This window comes from Pundamilia nyererei, unplaced genomic scaffold (genome assembly GCF_000239375.1).
Source record: "Pundamilia nyererei isolate P.nyererei 1_Seehausen unplaced genomic scaffold, PunNye1.0 scaffold00331, whole genome shotgun sequence".
In the NCBI taxonomy this organism is placed as follows: domain Eukaryota; kingdom Metazoa; phylum Chordata; class Actinopteri; order Cichliformes; family Cichlidae; genus Pundamilia; species Pundamilia nyererei.
In genome coordinates, this window is record NW_005187732.1 from 36,106 (window position 1) to 55,886 (window position 19,781).

Consider the following 19,781-nt stretch of genomic DNA (forward strand, 5'->3'; position numbering starts at 1 on the left):
AAACACAAACATGTGAACACGGGGGCTGCTCATGTGGGGTTATGATACGCTGCACAGACAATATTTCCCTCGTTGACAGATACAGTATGTAACCCTAAAAAAATGAGAGTAGTGAGGAAAATGAAATACACAAGCTATCTTTAAATACTTAAACATGTGCTTTTTTTAGGGGAAATGAAAAATGTGGAGATTCAGAGGTACAGCCGGATAAACTGCACCTCGGCTTAGCTCTTTGAGCTAGCACAGCATTCACTGTTGTGGCTAATATTAGCTAATATTTGTAAACCTTATAGATACTGTAAATATTATTGAATTATGGACATGTTTGGTTAAGTGTCTCTACTCTATGACTCCTCTGCCATAGTTTTATTCCACAGGTTAGTACATTTTGCCTTGTTAGCATTAGCCATCAATGGACTAGCAGAGCACCACTGATGTATATAAACACTCATCATGACCATGAACGTCACGGTAATTTGGGGCTTTTAAGGATTTTTTTTAACTGATTATACAGCAGACACCTTTGATGACTAAAAAACAAGAAGTGAGTGCAGAAGTCTGAATTTTAAATTAAATGTTCTCTAATCTACAGGAGTTTAATCAAAAGTTTAAAGTTTGAATACAGAATCAAATAGATAACTTTAATTAGATGACTTTGGTAGCCATCTGATCTTCTTGCGGATTGGTGGAGTTCATTTATTTTGTTGGTTCCCTGTCACGGACCAAGCTTTTAAACTAATTTTCAAGATTGCTGAGATCAGAATTTTGGACGGCCATTCCAGATGCCTGATGGGCAAAGTGAAGATTCAAGAGTCATTAGTCTAAACAATTGTCTACCTCTGTACCAAGATCTGGAAGAAGACCCAAAATGTCACTTAAAATGTGAAGGAGTTGGTTCCTCGGGAGCAACTCAGGAACCATCAAGTTTCCAGTTCATGCCATGAACTGGAAACTGCTAGAACACCAGCTTCACTGTCCATGGTGAAGCACATTTTATATCACCTGACCAAGAATGAAGCCAGTGCTCCAAAATCCAATGCCAAATGCATTCTGGAGAAAGTTTGATGATAAGATGAGACAAAAAATTTTGAAGGGGTGAAGCTGAAGCTTTTAAACTTTAAGACTTAAGTACTAACCAAGCATGATGGTGGTAGCATGCTCTGGGGCTGTTTGCTACCAGTGGTATTTGTACATCGCACAAAGTGGATAGAATAGTGAAGGAGGACTGCCTTCAGATTGTTGGCTCAAACTAGGATACAATCGGGTGTTCCAACAGAACAATGATCACAAACACACATTAATGCTGGTTTTGAAACAGATAAATCAAGCTAACATTAAGCTTCTGGAATGGACGTCCTAAATTCAACTCAAATCTATTCAAAATTTGATTTAAAGCCAGTTCAGTGCCAGGAAACCAGAAGATTTAAATGATCTCCGCCAGTTCTACCAACAACAATGATCACATATCCAGCCAGAGTGCCACAAAGCATCGAGTTGGTCAGTTGCAACAGGTGATTTTAACCATATATCAGTGGGGGTGCATGTATACATTTAATCCTGTATGGATTAGAGAAAATTCAAATTTGTGTGCCGATTCTATTTTTTTTTCCAATTCACTAAAGATGGACGCTGTACGTTGCACCCTGGAAAAAGAAAAGTTCATCATGAAAATATTAAAAACCCAAAACTGCTACGACGATCACGCCCCTGATGAGTGTATGTTAACTTGTGACCACAACTGCAGATGCTGCCTTCAGGCTTGTGAGATGCAGAAGGTACGACCTCTTTCTATTAAAAAAAATACTTTGTGATGCTTTGTGACGTTACAGTAAGAAAAATGAAAAGCAGCCAGCAGACCAGTGAGTGCTACTTCACAGGTGCCAATATTATTATGACATTTGATGGTAATCAGCTATATCAAAACAATAAATCCTTTTTAAGCTACCTAAATGAAGTGAGTGTCTGACACTGAATTAAACTACCTTACGTCAGATAAAGCAGACAAAAAGAGATAAACGATTTCAACAATATGCTGACAGTGAAATTGTCCTTTGACTAAGCTGCATGTGTTATTATGTTAAGTGATTTTAAATCATCTAGCAGACAGCCATACTGAAGGGGAAATACTCCGAGTCATCTGCACCTCGTATTACAGAAGACTTCAACCACACTGGATACTGGTTTACATGACGTCAGTAATCCAGTCAGTTTTTACATGATACAGTTACTCTTTACGGGAGTAGCAGCTGCAACTGTGATTTATATTAGAGAATTATGATAGAATACGTATAAAAAAATAAAAAAACTGCATTTTTATTTAACTACAATTCTTCTGTCATAGTTGCAGCATTTGCAGAGCACGCCTTAGGCAACATGGTAGCGTGGCCGAGCGGTCTAAGGCGCTGGATTAAGGCTTCAGTCTCTTCGGGGGCGTGGGTTCGAATCCCACCGCTGCCAGACTTTTTCTTTTACATAACTTCCTTAAGGATCAATAAAATATTCTGATTCAAGGTAGAAATGCATTGTTGTGTTCTCAATCCACAGCTCTCTTAAAACAGAGAGACAGAAAAACAAAGCAGTGTAGCCACTATGTTGCTATAAGTTTACCCATTTTCTGCTACGTATTAACGCAAAGGTTTACACAGCTGCTTTTTATCTACACTTACCGGTCACCGCATTAGGTACCCTTGTTCAACTGCTCATTAATATCTCATCGGCCAATCAAATGGCAGAAACTCTGTACATATCATCAAAATGAGCTGCTGAAGTTCAAGTTAAGTGCTGATCTACTATATTTTCCCACACAACCATCTGTAGCTAGATGGCAGAGGTCAGAGGAGAACAGCCAGACTGTTTTTATTTGACAGAAAGCCAATAATAAATAACCACTCATTACAAACAAGAGATGCAGAAGAGCATCTGTGAATGCACAACAAACAACATGAAAGCGTGTATCCATCCTGCCTCCTATCGCTGGTTCGGGCTGGTGGTATAATGGTACAACCGAGGGTTCCGGTTGGTACTGTTATTGACCATTTCCATCCTTACATGACCACAGTGTACCCATCTTCTGATGGCTGCTTCCAGCAGGATAACACCAAACCAAAAATAATTTCAAACTGGTTTCTTGAACGTGACAAGGAGCTCACTTTGTACTCAGACGCCCTCCACAGTCACCAGATCTCAATCCACAGATTCACGTCACAGACCTGCAGCTACTGTGTGATGCTATCATGTCAACATGGACCAAAGTCTGTGAAGAATGTTTCCTGCACCTTGTTGAATCTATGACACGAAGAATTAAAAGTAGGGTTCAACCCGGTACCACTATTAGTACCTAATAAAGTACATTATAGAGCAGGGCGATATGACCAAAGATATTTATCACGATATACATTGGAAAATTTGCGATAACGATATAACTGACAATATAATTGACACTAAACAAGATACTTTACAACTCCACAACTTTATTAGTGCAAAATAAATAAATAAATCAACGTATTTTCACTTAAACAAGCAGCTGTTTTTTATGTGCATTAAAGTTATATAATAATTTAACAGTGCAAATGCAAATTCCTTGCTGACAGTTTAACCAAAAGGCATTTTCAGTGGAAATCGGCCGACATATCCTCAGCATAACCATGTATAATATCCACAAAACTTAAAAAGAGGTTATACACACATAATATGGTAATATTATGTTGAAGCACATTACGTATCACTCCGCGAGGCTCCTGCCTACGGTAGCCGCAACGCTCCAACAATCCATCAAGTGGTGCGGGTTCGTAGCTTAGCAAAGTCGTACTAAAACATTTAACAGATTTTTGAGCGCCGTGTACGACATAAAATTGTTTCGAGGTCAGTAAACACAACCAGAATTCATACATAAGGCACACGGGGTTATAAGGGGCACTGTCGACTTTCAGAAAAATCAAAGGATTGATTTTAAGTGTGCCGCATTTTCCAAACAACACGGTAATAACGACGGCCCGCTAGCATGCTCTACCAAAAATAGAGCTTTGTTGTGTATCTGACGGACGAAAGCTAAACCAGTTCCACACCACTGAAGTTGCAGCATTTTTACAAACTAATTCTGGTTCATCCGTTTCATTCAACGATCCACTTTCGCCTTTCTTGTTCTCTGTCGCCGGCACGCTTTTTCCGCCATGTGCGTATGAAAACAAAGGCACTGCACATGCGCGTTTTACCCATATTCTATCGCGATATTTCATTTTCCTATCGTTGCCCAACATTATACCGGTATTACCGTGAACGGTATGATATGGTCCAGCCCTAGTACATTATGTCGTCTTGACCACACATTAAATACAACAGCCAAAGTGGCCGGTGAGCGTACATCACCAGCACGGTTTGCACTGAACCAGTGGAAAGAGTAAGACTGAACTTTTATTAGAATTCATCTTCTAACTCAAAGAAATGTCCTTATCCCATTAGCAGAGTGTGACGCTGCCAGATATTAACCTTTATTTATTTTTTAACTTCAAACACAGTATGTCTCATACTGAACAAAACTGCAGTCTTTTTCTATCTACATAAGATACCATTTTCTTATTTCAATATTTCAGATTTCAATATGAATGTCTGACGGCGTGTTTTTTCCTTCTAATCCCTTCATTGTTAGCCGTGAAAATGGCCCATTTTCGAGAACATTACGAAACACAAGCAGCAGTGTATTTTTGTACTTTCCAAATCAGCAGTGGGAGCGTTTGAAATGCATTTCCTATCAGAAGCAGAGGCACTAAAAAAGCATACTTCGACCTGGTAAAGAGCATTCAGTGGGCTGATAACATAATCAGGCAAATGAAACGCTGCTAAAAAGCACACTTGCAAAAAGACTGACTACCTACTGCGCGGATGAGTATTTCTTATCTTAAAGGGGAACACGAGCTTCTAAACTATTACTTCACATAACCACTTATTCAAAACATGAAATGACATTCAGGTCTTCCTATTATCCCACAATGCATCAACTCACCATCTGTTACTCTGTGAAACAGAGTCCGATTGTCTGTAGCGCTTGTCTCATGTCTGCAGGGTGTTTCGTAGCTTTTAGAGCTGCTTAAATGCTACATCGACTGGCAGAATGGGTTTTGTTCAGGTACGGGAGATTTAACGCTCCCTAAGCTCACACAGCATCCTTTAGGGTCTTCAGTTATTTGAAGACACTCAGCAGCCCTTTGAAAAGCCACTGCTTCTGGCAGCCAGTGATGAAAATGTCAAGGACGGAGAACATCATGCATGGCTCTTTGCTTATGAGAATATTTCTTTGGCATGGTTCAAATATCAGTGAGAAATGCCAACGCTAGTTTGCACACGGGCGGCTGTTTGCATGGAAATATGTGCATGCTGCAGTTTTGCTGCTTTCACATAAGTGTGGGAGGTAATAATAAACAACTAGGTATCAATTTTTGATGAGCAGAAATCCAACACCATGGATGACTGCAAGAAACAGCTGTGGTGAAACAAATGCTTCATTATTATTATTATTATTTTGCCCTTCATTTGCTGCTGTTTTACCAATAGGATGGTGAGCCTGACCAAATTGTCCTCTAACTGGGACGGCAAAACTAGAGCCTCTGGTGGCATTCGTTTTACAGGAATAGTTCGAGTATGATCATCTTGTGATTTCCAAATACAGATACATGTTTGCTTATGCCCTAATTTTAAAAGTAGAAAATGAGACATAGGGCAGGGCTTGAAGAAGAGATTCGAACTTCCCTTTACTTTGGCTCTCCTGTTGATCCATGTTTGGATTACATCATTCACTACAGTCAAATATGCAATGTAAGCTGTAAAAGTGGGGGAGAATGAGCTGCTGGGCCGGGATGAGCAGAAAGTCTGCTTTGTGTGTTTTCTCTTTGAGCCCCATGATCTCCCTGCAGATGCACACACAGTCACACACACTCAGACCTTGGGAACATTTTTCGGGCAGCTCAGAACATGATTGTTGATCTGCTGCATAGTAAAACCACAATTTCAACTTTAACTTATTTATATGGCATCAAATGACAACAACAGTCGCCTTACTGTAAGATAAAGACCCTACAATAATAGAGAGAAAAGCCTAATAATCAAGCAAGCACTTTGGTGACAGTGGGAAGGAAAAACTCCCTTTTAGCAGGAAGAAAGCTCCAGCAGAACCAGGGTCAGGGAGGGGCACCCTCTGATTGGTGGTAAAACCTGAAAAAGACCTAATCCTAAACTCTAGCTCCTATCATGCTTATTTGCTATCTGGACATCACTTCTCTGTACAGTAATAACATTTGTCCTGCAGTGCAGGTGCTTTTATTTTCATTCACCATGTGGGCTTTTCTATTAGCACACATATTATTTCATTTTAACCAATCACTGTTGATATTTCTACCAGCAGCAATGGCACCTCTGCTTTGATGTTACTGCTCATGGTGTGTTTTGTTCTTCATGTCGATTCGGTCTGTTTGAGAAAGAGGTTGTGCGGATTGTACATGACCTACATGAATTACTGTAAATCAGACAAGAACGCAAGCACAGTGGAAGCACAGGCCTCTAGTATACTGTACTATATTAAGTGCAACAGGAAGAAAAGTGCGAAACTTAGCTGCAGAGGGAACAGAGACTGAGTGGATGTCAAGGTCAGTGGATGTCAGGCCTGCTCACAGCAGTTGCAGGTTCCTGTTTTAATCTATGGCGACAGCTGGCTCAGTAATCTCAAAAATCATCCTGAATCACATACGTGCAAATTCTCTTTGGTGTGGGAAAAGGCCACAAATCTTAATCACAAGTTTGCGTGTCTGCTGACTAGATGTCGAACAGGAATGTGACCTTAGTCTCGTTGGCCTGCCAGCAGCGACACAAGACCCGTGACCGAGGAGCTGTGCTGGTGTCTGTGGCCCCAGGGGAGAGCATCGCAACTGTGAAGGAGCATTGAGCTAACAGCCTGTTCTCTATTTAGGCAGGCAACTGCAGTGCACCTGAACAAATGGAGGACTAAAACCGGGACAAACTCAATGAGCACCCCCAGCTAATAATTCTGCAATCAAATTCTTCTATAATATGTAAAGAAAAAAATGCCAAAACTCTGGATCTGACTGGTGAATCCCTTTAGGGATATGTGCAATTAATTAGACGATTAAATATTGTTGCCCTCTGTTGGCACCAGAAATACTAATAGGTTAAGCTAATTATCCATATTCATTTATGTGCAACAGCAATTAACTGTTGTTCTTAGATGCCCCTAGCCAGCACTATAGTCCCATCAGACAGCAGCACCACTCTCACTATGTGACAGGAAGTTGTATACAAGAAAGGTGGAAAGTGAGACGAATAAAAGCCTGGCAAAACACAGCTGGCATCTACCATACAGTCATTGTAAATGAACCTGAATCCATAAATCATGGAGTCTATGGTGCTAGCAGTGGTGTTGCTAATAGAGGTGGCAATCACATGACACATAAAATCAAATGTATCTAATAAAATATTGATATTCGGCGTCTATGCAGTAATACAATATCGCCACACAAAATATTGCCATACCACGCTATATATCAACCCCACCCCCACCCCTACGTGCAACACTAACCTGACTGTATGTGTGTGCAATGTTCTGCCATTGAGTTAAGTGGTTTAAACCGCTATTCTTTCTAATGGCTAGCAAAGGCCAACTCCCTCTGGCGGACAGATCTGTTAAGAAGTCTATTGGAAAACGAGCCTCAACATCTTTGCTCTTTGACCTTAGTGAACACTCTCCTGATGAGTTTAGTTTCAAATCCTATCCTATAGTACTGCATGATGTCTGTTTTCTTAATTCTTGATCCCTGCTAGAGTAAAAAAGGATAATAAAAACAGTATGGCATGTCTACCAAGCAACTGACAAGTCAACGAGCCAATGAGTGCACAGTATCTCTCAGTTCCTCAGTCGGATCCACCCTCGCTCATCATGTCCAGTTTCAAAACACTGAGATGGAACCGGAAAAATACTTTTCCTGAAGCTTCATATTGGATTTTACTGACCCAGAGGGTGACGTTACGGTGACTATCCATTGTTATAGTCTATGTCACAGGTGTCGAACTCCAGGCCTCGAGGGCCGGTGTCCTGCAGGTTTTAGATGTGTCCTTGATCCATCACAGCTGATTTAAACGGCTAAATTACCTCCTCAACATGTCTTGAAGTTCTCCAGAAGCCTGTTAATGAACTAATCATTTGATATTGGTGTGTTGAAACAGGGTGATATCTAAAACCTGCAGGACACCAGCCCTCGAGGCCTGGAGTTCGACACCCCTGGTCTATGTGCTCTGCACAGCTGAAAGTCACAAACATGTTATCAGCATTTAAAAAAGCTTCAGTTATTAAAGAGGTTGATATAAGAGCTCAAATATCTACATGGACAATGTTTAACCTTTAATGGTGATTAATTTGATCAGTTCTTACTTTCTTACCAGTCAATTAATCTATATTTTTCACTCATTTTACTGACTTGGTTTCCTGCAAAATGACTTCTTTAGGATTTGGATTGCTCATCAACTAATGGATGGATGGGTGGTTAGGTAGGTAGAGAGCTACCATGTGTTGCTCACTTTCAGACTGATTCGGGTATTTTACAAAAGGAAACAGGGAAGAGAGGACCGCGGACAGTTAGATCCACTTGGCTACGTTCCCAAACCATTAACTCCCAGCATCTTTACTGGACACCATCCTCAAGTGTTTTATAATTTTTTAATGCAATGATGAAAGTGTGGAGAGAGCGGAAAGGAAGGCAGTGCTTTCACCGTGTCTAAAACATCGCTGATGCCGGTCTGTTGGCTCTGTATGTGCTGATATGCTGGTTCTCAGACTTTATAATCACCTGCTTTTGCTGAAATTGAACCGGATCTCATTTGTGAACGCTAATTATTGACATCTATTTAAAACTTTGCTGTTAAAGCTCAGTTTTAACAAGAGAATTTAGATTTTAATGAAGCAGAACCACTCAAAACAAGAGCACGTGCTCATTGCAATAAAGGGGATGTCTAATATCATGATTTCATGAAAGTGGAACAGAAATGTGAGGTTGTGTCAGCTGTTCTTAAAAAAAAAGTATTCCTGGATCTTTTTTTAAAAAGAGTCTTTTGCTAGTAAAGGATTTAACAAATCATAAATTTCACGTTTTAAAAAGGCGTTTCTATTTAGACCAAATGTCCTCTGCACATCGAAGCAGCCGCTTTGAAGAACCAGTCCTAAAGCACAGCGCCCAGAGAGCAGTGAAATGCCTGTGTTTGTGTGTGAGTGTACGTGCGCACATGCATGCTGCAGGCCAACTATGAATACACTGTAAAAAAGGATTATAGGGACCCAGTATCCTTCACCCTTCATCTGTGGATTAATTGACTTTCTTGGCTGTGCCTGCTACTCTTTTATTAGCCAGTTCAGTGTTCCAGATCAGCTCCCTGTTTACACAAGTCTCATGTGTTTATCTCACATTATTCATCTTTAATGCAAAAAAACCTTCATAGTAGTCTTTAATTTGTCTGATTTATCCCTAACTATCTGAAGAATAATATTAATAACACTCCTTCATCTTGTAATTCAAGAAACACTTCGACGTCAAATCACCAGCCCTGAATCTCAATCACAAGTCAATACCTTGTTCAACAAAACACTAGCAAGGTAGTTGCTCCCTTACACTAAAGTTTAACCAGTCTGCTTTATTCGCCGTACTGTTACGAAATTCGCCGTAACAGTTAATATGACTGATTACAGCATCAGTATGTGGTGCTAATTATGGTCCATTGCCAGCATTTTTTTAAATCCAGCAACCTTAGATTAGCTGATACCTGTCTACACATCTAATAATGTAACTCATAAATTGTATGTTATATAAACTGCTTTAGCAGGTCTAGAACTGCTTCAAAATTGCAAGCTGCTTTGCAACCCACCTCCAAGTAGGGCTGGACAGCTGAGCTTTAAACTCAATCACAATTTTGGTTCATTAAAATAAATAAAAATGACTGAGCAATACTAAAACTGCATGCTCTGCCAACAAAACGCAAAGCAAAGGCAAATCAAGCGCTCCCTAAATCGGCGCCTGATACTGTGCCTGCATGTGCCAATCACAGCTGTTCCCTGGCCAGCACAGTGTGGAGTTCCCTGAGCACGCTTGACCTCCGTGATATGCAACAGATAACACAGCACTGACACAAAATTCAAATTTGTGGCACAGCAGAAGGTGAAGAGCTTGTCCCTTGAAGCAGATCGTCATCTGTTGTTTAGAAATAATTCAGATTTAGGGCAAGAGACGTTAACCAAGAAGAAATCATAAGGGCGCCACGTGGCTGCACTGCAAAGAAACACAAGTTAGTCAGCCGTCTAAAAACACGCCACAATCTGCAGCACGACCAGTGCACGAGGCCAAAGAGAAACGGCGCAGCATCCGACACAAACTCGCACGTCCAGGAAAAGGAGGCTGCACAGCATGTCGGCGTGTCAACACCACCCACAAAGATGAAGTCTGAACTGAAGTCAGTAAAGCAATCGCATCCCAGTTTGCAAGATATGGCACAATACGTGATCGATAATCAGCAAGTAACGACGACTTCAGCAAAATGGTCAAGACACTGGACAAAAAAGATGTTTTCGCCTTTTTCTGCAAACCTGCGCTGATGGCAAAGATCACAGGAGAAGTGGAAAGGCATACACAAGTTTCAAGTTTATTTTATTTACATTCATCCTGCAGGCACCACGAATGTATTTTGCTTCTAGGAGACGCACAAACACACATTCGTCTGCAAAGATAAACTCACAGGACTGCAGCACAGTGTTAAAGTGAAGCAGCTCTGTTGATTTAATTTTGCATTAAGCTTTGGTACAATTTATATTTCATATTTTTCTTCAATGAGATGCTCTGAATTTAGATAAATAAAGAGGAGCAAATTTATTCTGCTGCAAAGGAATGGTGCAGCAAATGTGCAAACAGTTTACATGACAGTGAAGTAAAAGCATTTTTGCACTATATTTAGTGATTGATATTGATCAAAATAACTGTGATAATCATTTCCCTCCATCCCACGTGACTCAATAAAAGTCCAAATACAACTCAACTTCCAGACATTTGCTGTCCACCTCGCTACACTTGCTGTTCTTAGAGATCTGCATTGATTCTGGACTGAACTTTGTCTTCGTCTAACCCACAAAAAAAGATATTTTTAAGACAGATATATTTCACAGGCTACTCAGATCGCAAAGCTATGAATGGATTCCATGCTAAAAGGGACCATTAATATGGTCAGTGAGGAAATGAACCTCTCAGAGATCAGCTAACAGCTTGAGGAACTTTACACGATAATACTACAGATCGTGGATCGGAAGAGACCAGAGGACTGGCCTGTTTAAGGCTTCTGACCTGAAAAAGACACGCTGTTAGATCATTCCTGCTGTCCAGTCATTCATAATCTCTGAACTCAGTTGAAAATGTTGTTTTTCATTCAAATTTCCCAAAACCTCCCTTTTGTACGTTTGCTATTTTACATTTAGTGACTCACTTTTCACTGCAATGCCTTTTGAATACCACTAACGAGAGACTTGGCTTTAAGCCACTGAGAGCTTTTAGTGAAAATATACGGTTCCATGTGCAAATAAGTTGTTTTGAAGCAAGATCAAGCACATGTTTTAAAAAAGTCCTTGGTTCTCTATATTTCTGCTCCAAGCCATCCATCCATTCCACTGATCCAAATCAGGGTTGTGGGGGTGCTTGAGCCTACCCCAGATGCCACAGGGCGAGAGGTGAAGGACACCCTGGACAAACAGACTGTTACAAAACTAACACAGAAACAGCCACAGAGGCGGGAAGGTTAGCGCTGTTGCCCCACAGCAAGAAGGGCCTAGCTTTGAATCCAACCTGGGGGCTTTCTGTGTGAGCCAGAATAGTTGACTGTTGCTCAGCTTAAACACTGCTAAAAATGTGTATTTCTATGATATATTCTAGTTTGCTGTTAAATGTCAGGTCTTCCAGTTTCATTTCTGTCATGTCACAAGAATGAGATGAAGCTTTGCTCAGAGCTTCGAGTGCAAGAAGCAGGAGGAGGAGTTCAAATTAACAAAGAGAATGTGACTCCCTGGAGGGAAAAACACCCACAAGTCTGTCTACACTTGGCCTACATACTTCCCGTTAGAGACTTCCCCACACCAGACGCTTCTCCTGCTGCAGAATCTTACTATCAGTTCCTCAAGGGGGTCCAGAAACAGTGCAGCACCAGTAGTCCAGTAACTGGGACTTCTACAGGACATGTGCAGAGACCCACCTCAACCAAAGGCGCTGTACTGATGCGGTAAAAACCTCTTATCACCTTGCTGCACACACCCCTCACTCACGTGCTTCAGAAGAAGTTAAAACGCAGGCGCACACAGCTCACGCCTCCTCTGAAAGCACAGAGGTCTTCTTTTCAGAGGGTTAATGGGAAGAGATTGCAGGCTAAGTGAAAGGGGGAGTAACCTTATAAAGAAGGGTCAGAAGGACACACGAGCACATGCAACCTGCTTTTGTACTGTACACGCAAGCGAGAGAGACAGGAGTAAAGCCACGAAGCCAGAGAAGAGCAAGAACGTATATAAAAAGGACGGAACATGAAGCGATGGGGTTTGTTGACTGAGTGAAGCAAAGTACAAATTTATTGATCTGGCCAGCTCTAACGTGTACTCGCTGCCTAAACACAAAGCCTAGCAAGAAAATATCTGCTGTTAAAGAACCTGTGCATGAAATCAATGCTGCAGCACGTTTATAGAAAAGCCATAATGTCAGTGAACTCTTTTTACGCCCGTTACTGTTCAAGAACAAAACCAAGCATCCACAAACCAAAGACATTCAAACAGCTAAAGCTCAGAGCTGACAGCTGGATTCAGAAAATTCTATCATCCATGAATCCATGCATTTACTTCACTTTACTATCTTTGTTTTACTTTACAGTCCACTGCATATTCATTTAGCTATTCCAATCACAGGTTTTCTACAGTATGATGTTGGGATGCACCAATTCCAGGCTGGGCTAAGAAACAAATCGTCATTATAAAAGATAAACAGAAACAATCTTTAGCCACCGCAAACATTAATGCACACGTAAAGCAGGCCATGCCTAGTGGCTTGACCAGGAGGCTTCACCCAGGCAGGTAGAATATACAGGATATGCAGGGTGGTGCATTTGCATCCCCGGGGCTTGAATCTAAAAGGCCACAACACGCCTGCACAGATCAAATTGGCCTCTGTGTAGTAACTGCAGCTCTGGGATTACAGCTATGGCAACGACAGACCTGCAAATAGCGCAGCTCTGCCTGCCTTCATGGTGGATGCTGCACCAGCCTGAATGTCAACATCTTTGGCGTTTCACAGATTTTACAACGAGGTTTATTCACCGAGGCAGTCTTACTGACAGTGACCGTCAAGGGGAGAGGCCTCATGATGGAGAGACTCTTCTCTCATCCCCCCCGCCCCACCCCACTATCAGCCAATCAAAAAGCAAGCACATGTTGGATGGGTTTGCTTAATGTGGGTGAAAGTGGTCAATGCAAATGAAGTGACTCCATGCAAGCCATTCATCGTCAAGAAAACAAAAGACAAATTATAAAAAAGCTCAAAAGGAAGCATACGGTCTGATGAGAGCTCGTCTGAAACAAAAAAACAGACACTTCACTGTCACCTGACTGAGAAACCGTCACATCTCAAAACCACCTAAAGGACAGAAATGCAACGATGATTCAATGCACGGACTACTTCTGCTCCTCCACTGCAAAAATTCACTGCTGCTTTAAAAGGACCTTAAACTGATTCTGTTATTATTTGGCTGTGAAATACTGCGATGGTCATTTTTTCACTTGTTTCCGACATTTGACAGGAGGGGGGAAATATGCATGACACATGTTAATCTATTAACTGCTAATGAAAAGGACTGTTTGTCCCAGCACAGAGGAGAAGAAGAATAACAACAACAGCAAAAACAACAACAACAACAACAACAGGCCTTTTACATATCCAAAAGAAGACAGGCGGCAGATCTGTTAAATAAACCAAATCCACCACCGTCACCTCCGCCTGTCAGACCTGACAAGGACTGAGAGGAGAGCATGTTTAAGTGGAAACCAGTCAGTGGATAAGTGTGTGTGTTGTGTTTTAGTCATGTAGGTGAGCAAAGCAGGAAAACAGAGAGTTGACTGTGACCTTTTACTGTCACAGCTTTCTCAGTGTCACATGTTCCAGCTGTTGTTTCTCACATTGATCTGTGGCTGCTTTGGGGGAATCAGAGCCTCACCTTTGAGCAGGGGCAGCGGGGTGAGCTCCACCTGGGAGCTCTGGTAGCGGAACTGAGAGGAGCTGTGGGACCTCCTCTGTCGGGCCCTGCGCATGGACCTTCGCGGGAAGCCATCCACCTTCTCCGCGGACGGCACCGAGAAGCTGGTGGTCGGCGAGGACGGGCTGGACGGAGGCAGCTTGGTCGTCTCCATGATGGCTGGAGGTGGAGGTGGTGTGGATGCTTTTGCGAGTGAGTGTGTAACGAGGGGGAATGTTTATTAAGAGGATGTAAGGCTGAATAAAGCAGAGGATGAGGGTGGAGGGGGGGGGGAGTGGGTGGCTATCTGAATCACAGATGAATTATCAACTGATCAGAATTTTTTAAAAAAGCGGCTCCAGGGGTGGTGGTGGTGGAGGAGGAGAGAGGAAGAGGAGAGGGGTGAGAGATAGAAAGTATGGAGGGGGGAGAAAGGTGCAGAGGCGGAGGAGAGGTGAGGAGAGGTGAGAGAGAGCTAGATTTTCTAGGGGTCCAGTCACGTGCTGCGCGCCTCGTTGTCTCTATCAGAGCCGGACTGGAAATAGCATCTTCGTCATCGTCATCATCATCCTCGAAGCTTCAGCTTTTCACACACAAATGAAAAGAATCGCTTGTGTATCATCGCCGTGCAGGAGTAGCTTGGAACAGCTACCAGATGATGCTCAGACAGGCGCGTCTCCTCCTCACACACACACAGACACACACACGCCTCTGCTGCTGCTGCTGTATTGGCGTCACACACCGCCTAAGTCATCAGCCTGGATTTGGATGTTTATTTGCTGTATGATATCAAGCAGCTGAGCTCCTGATAGGCTTAAAAAATAAAGACAAAAAGCACCTCCTGTTTATCCGGATCAGACGCAAACAAACGCCCTACGTGCCACTTCACAGCTTCTTCTCCTCGATTTTTTTTATCAATAAAAATCAGTGCTCGGTCCTGGCGGTGAATGATGATATCATAAAATCATCAATCTGGGCCCACTTCAGCTGCGGCATCACTGTTGTCCTCCTGCCTCGTTTCCCCCCCTCTATAATGGGTCCTTCTTTAAACCGTTAAAACCTGATATTTCTTTTTTTTTCTTTGATTTCTTTGAAGGCTAAAGATGTTATAGTCCACTCAGCCTCCTCCTCCTCCTGCCTTCCTTCAACCGTATCAGGGCGGGGAAACAAGCGGTCCCTCACTGCACCGACATGTGCAGGTCCTCCGATGTAACGGCGAGCCCCGCAGCTCCGCTCGGCGTCTCCCTCCGCGGTCAGAGGACAGGGAAAAAAGGTAAATGAAAGAAAAAAGAGGCCGCTCCTCCGCGCAGGGGCAGCCGGGAGAGGAAAAGCTGAAGGCCTGTGTTATACAATAGCAAAACCGTCTGCGTCTGACACACTGACGCGGTTTTTTTTGGGTTTTTTTCCTCCTGTACCCCCTTCTCCGTTCCCGTTATCCGGTTGTCCTACAGCGACTCAGTGAGCTGCGTCAATATGCACGCGATGAGTCGGAAACACACCGGAAATGACGCTTCATGACTTTCAAAATAAAATAGGCTACCTGTGCAAGCGTGTGTCTGGATTGCGGAAATCAAGCCCCTTTTCATAGACTGTACATAAAAGATGATAGTAGACAAACTGACGTCACTTTTTGTCAGTGACGTTTCCTATTCTATATCAGCAGCTACTTGAAAATCACAAAAGAATAAAGAGTAACAATAATAATGGCCAATAAGGCCAGTACACCAGCGCCGCAACATCATCACACAGTCACTTTTATTAATGCTCGCCGTTAAGGTGCTTTGAGACTCTGCAGCATCCAGTAGTATTATTTTGCTATTTCCATATAGTTGTGTATGTTGTACCGGTGCACGCTACAAGAAGTACAAGTGCACTTGTTGCCAAATGCAGTGATCTGATTGGTTAAATCTGTGTATCTGGATCTGGAAATTGAGCTTTGTTCAAAAATTAAATGCTGCAAATTCATCCAGCAAAATTACTCGGTCAGTGTGAACGGCTGTATTAATGATAGGTGAATCCCAAAAATCTTTTTGATTAACGATATATTTGCACAAAACTTTTCTAAATGCCTTAACTGTGACCATAATTTATAAAATGAACGTCACCCTTTAATAAATAAGACTGGAAACTAGTGGCCTTGACTTCTAGTCCCTGGTCCCAGGTAATTCTAAACAACTGTACTTCTGCTTTACAACCAGAGGAGTAATTGTGAGAGCAATTGTGGCTTAACTTTTCAGACCTAAAAGCTGTTTTAGCCTGTGAGGGTTACTGGTGGAGCCTAAGGGCTTCTGTGTAGTCACAAAAAAGGAAACTTCAGAGATCTAAATAGATTTTAATACGGCAACCCCTTAAGACAGCTCCTCAGGATCATCATGGATGTCAATAAGCCTGGTTACTTTGGTAACTGCAGTGCTATTGGACTGAAGCATTAACGTGCAGGTAGAGATGAAAGCAAGGTTGAAAGTCTCTTTTTGATTTCTCTAGTTCAGTCTAGACAACAACAGCAAGATGTACCAAATAAAAACTGAGCTCAGGAATTCTTTCTTTATAAGTATAATGGATGCGCAGAAAGAACTTCTTACTCGTTCTGTTCTACACAGATACTTTCATGGTTAACAGAGAAAATCCAACATGTTTAACTTCTTTTCGTGTACAGGCACTAAGCACTAAGGCGGTCAGCTATGATGAATCTTCTCTGGCATTTTTCACTGCGGAGTACAGGCTCAGCCAGCAAAAAAAAAATAATAATAAAATAAAGATTTTATTTTGAAAGCGCTGAGCAGATGCTGCATCGTCTCACTCTCCGCGTCTTGACGCAGGTTCCTCAGCCTTGAGGTGGTGCAAGGAGAGAGAGGAGTGAGCCTCCTCCACTGCGGATGACGCTATATGATGGAGTTATTTATTTATTTGCCTTTATTTACGCGTGGCCGGCCCTGGCTTTTTAAAGCCGCTCGATTATAAGCAGGTGTTTCATCGGCGTTCCTGCTCTTGCCGCACCACCTTTGGCTTTCTCACTGCCGTTTCATCCAGTAAAGAAATATCCCCTCCTATCCTCCATCAGTGCACCGCTTTGACGCTCACCGCCTCCCCCCCATTCCTCCCCCTCCCCTTTCCCCCATTTTGCTCTCCTCCTATTTGAGGTGAAGCTGGCTTTGAGGATCAAGTCCCATCCATTGTTCTTCAGCCCGCTCAGCCACTTGCTCGCGCTCACTCTCTCGTGTAAGCACACACGCACGTGCATTTAAAGGCGCATTTATCCGCGCCTTTCATCTGTTTCTCAAAGTCACACACACACTGATTTTCTCCCCATAAACACACACAAGCCTATTTTATCTCATAGAGACTACAGTGCAGTAAGTGCTGTAACTGCGCATGCGTCCTTTTCTTTACATTACACCCTTGTCCCCTATGTGGTGTATCAGGTGAGTTCACCCAGTCATCTTCCGGGATAAAGACACACACACAGAGTTTACAGTGTGGGTCAGGGCAGCATTGATGCTCTGCTTTACATTTGCTATCAGGGAGGCTGTGGTGCTGCTGGAGACGCGCTGGTTAACCGACAGCATTTTGGAGCTTTTTATTAGAGCAGTCTACAGTTGTTAGCTGTGCACAGTGGGCATTGTGGAGTCTGTTGGTGCCCCTCCAACCAGCATTCATCACCATTATGTTATGAGTAGTCTGACAGCACCAACAGCAGTCCTCTAAAACAACAAGGAAAACATTACTACAGCAGACACCATGTTTATTTTAGCAACAGTGACCAAGACCAGGTTGTCTGGTTATGCAGTGTTAATACTATAGAGTGCTGTGAAAAAGTAACTCCTCATTCTGTTATGCTTTGACAGAAACAAGAGGAATAGATGCACTGGTTTACTGAAAGGTTTGCAAACATATGAGGATATAAATACCAAAAATAGAGTTTGTACAGTTATTGAAAGTCACAGCCTGAACTCTCTTAGGCAGCTTTATTATTTTACATTATTTTAAGTAATCTTCAGGAAAAGTTCTCCAGGCTTCTTGAAGGACATTCAAAGCTTTTCTTTGGATGTTGACTGCCTTTTGTTTAATCGCAGTGTGTGGTCGCAGCAGGCGACCACACACTGAGACTATTTCTGTCGAGGCTTCTATGAACAAGTGGATCCGTTGAAGGTCCAGATGCCACTGCTGTAGTTTAAGGTTTCTCAGCCCTCAGGGCACTACCAGGCACCCGGTGCCCCGAGCAGTCATCTGCCTTGCCTGGTGTCAAGAAGCACATCCGGCTATATATCACAGAATTTGCATAATTCTGCTAATAGACCCCAAACAAATATTCATATGTTGTGTAACAGCATATGAATGAGTGAGCTGAACTGCTTGAAAATTGTACTGTATTATAAAATAAAAAAATTAAAAACTCAATCAGGACAGCATTTTTTTAAAAGCATAAAACCGATTTTAATATAATTTATATTATTAGTTTCCTTGTTCAATATATTATTTGATCCATGATAAATACAAATACTACAAAGCCCCACAACTGCCATATGCACAAATATACAGGTATACCATATAGGCTGAATAGCAAATATATAAAATAAAAAAAATAATTAAATGAAAGGATCACTTGGAAAAAACACTTTTTTCAGCAGCAGTTTCTTTAAAAGACATTAATCCACCTCCTGGTTCACAGGGTCAAATCACTTGAAATGAGCACAAAAAATGTACTAAAACATAAATTGTGTTAAATTGTCAGTTTGGACCAACAATTTTATATTTTTTTATGGAAAGCAAGAGCTGCATCAAATATAGCATCTGATTTATAGAAAGATTTTTTTAAATTACAAATGAATTAAAATTACAGGGTAATTATTGCTCCCAATCCACCTGAAAAATAATGGGTGAAAACCATTACTCCATGCACAGCATACTTGTGTGCACCCCCCATCACCCACCCCTTGACATCCAGAAATTATTTTTATTTCTACGTCATCTATAATTATCCTTTTGGGCTCTATGAACAAACATAAAATGAATAACTTCAGCAACAACAGCTGCAGGTCCGTCTTCAACCGTTTAAAGTTTTCGTGGGTTTACATCATCCTGACGTCTACATCATCAGTGAGATATGTTCCTTCTGATTCATTTATGAGGAATAACTTGCAAAAATATGCAGGATGCAAATTAATAGTTAATTTTTTTTTGTTTAAATGTCGTTAAAAGGTTCAATAAAAACTCCATTTTCACTAAAGTTTGAATTTTTAGGTAATCGTTTCACAGTTCAGGCTTTGAAGGGTTAACCAGTCAATGGTTATACATAAGAGGTTATTTATTCTCATAGTGTGCTTCTACATGAAAGTCATGCTTGTATAAGCAAGTCATAAGAGTGCGTTACAAAAAAAACAGACCAAACAAACACTAACACGTTTCTATACAAGACTTTAAAATGCTATAAACATGATCTGACTCGACCATTGTCAATGAGCTACACTGTTAGAGAGTTAGCTCCATCC

The 19,781-nt window shown here is 41.8% G+C and overlaps 1 protein-coding gene and 1 non-coding gene across 2 annotated transcripts in view; one reads left to right on the top strand and one right to left on the bottom strand.

The window, feature by feature from the left end:
• ppp2r5b (protein phosphatase 2, regulatory subunit B', beta) overlaps positions 1-15,779 on the bottom strand; it is a 49,165-nt gene extending 33,386 nt beyond the window's left edge. The window contains exon 1 of the mRNA XM_005751861.2: positions 14,275-15,779. Coding sequence (XP_005751918.1) covers positions 14,275-14,467 — 193 coding nt within the window. The 5' untranslated portion in view covers positions 14,468-15,779. The remainder of the gene's footprint in view (positions 1-14,274) is intronic.
• trnal-aag (transfer RNA leucine (anticodon AAG)) lies at positions 2,376-2,457 on the top strand. Its single transcript has one exon. It is a non-coding gene; the product is annotated as a tRNA-Leu (tRNA).
• Positions 15,780-19,781: the final 4,002 nt, after the last annotated feature.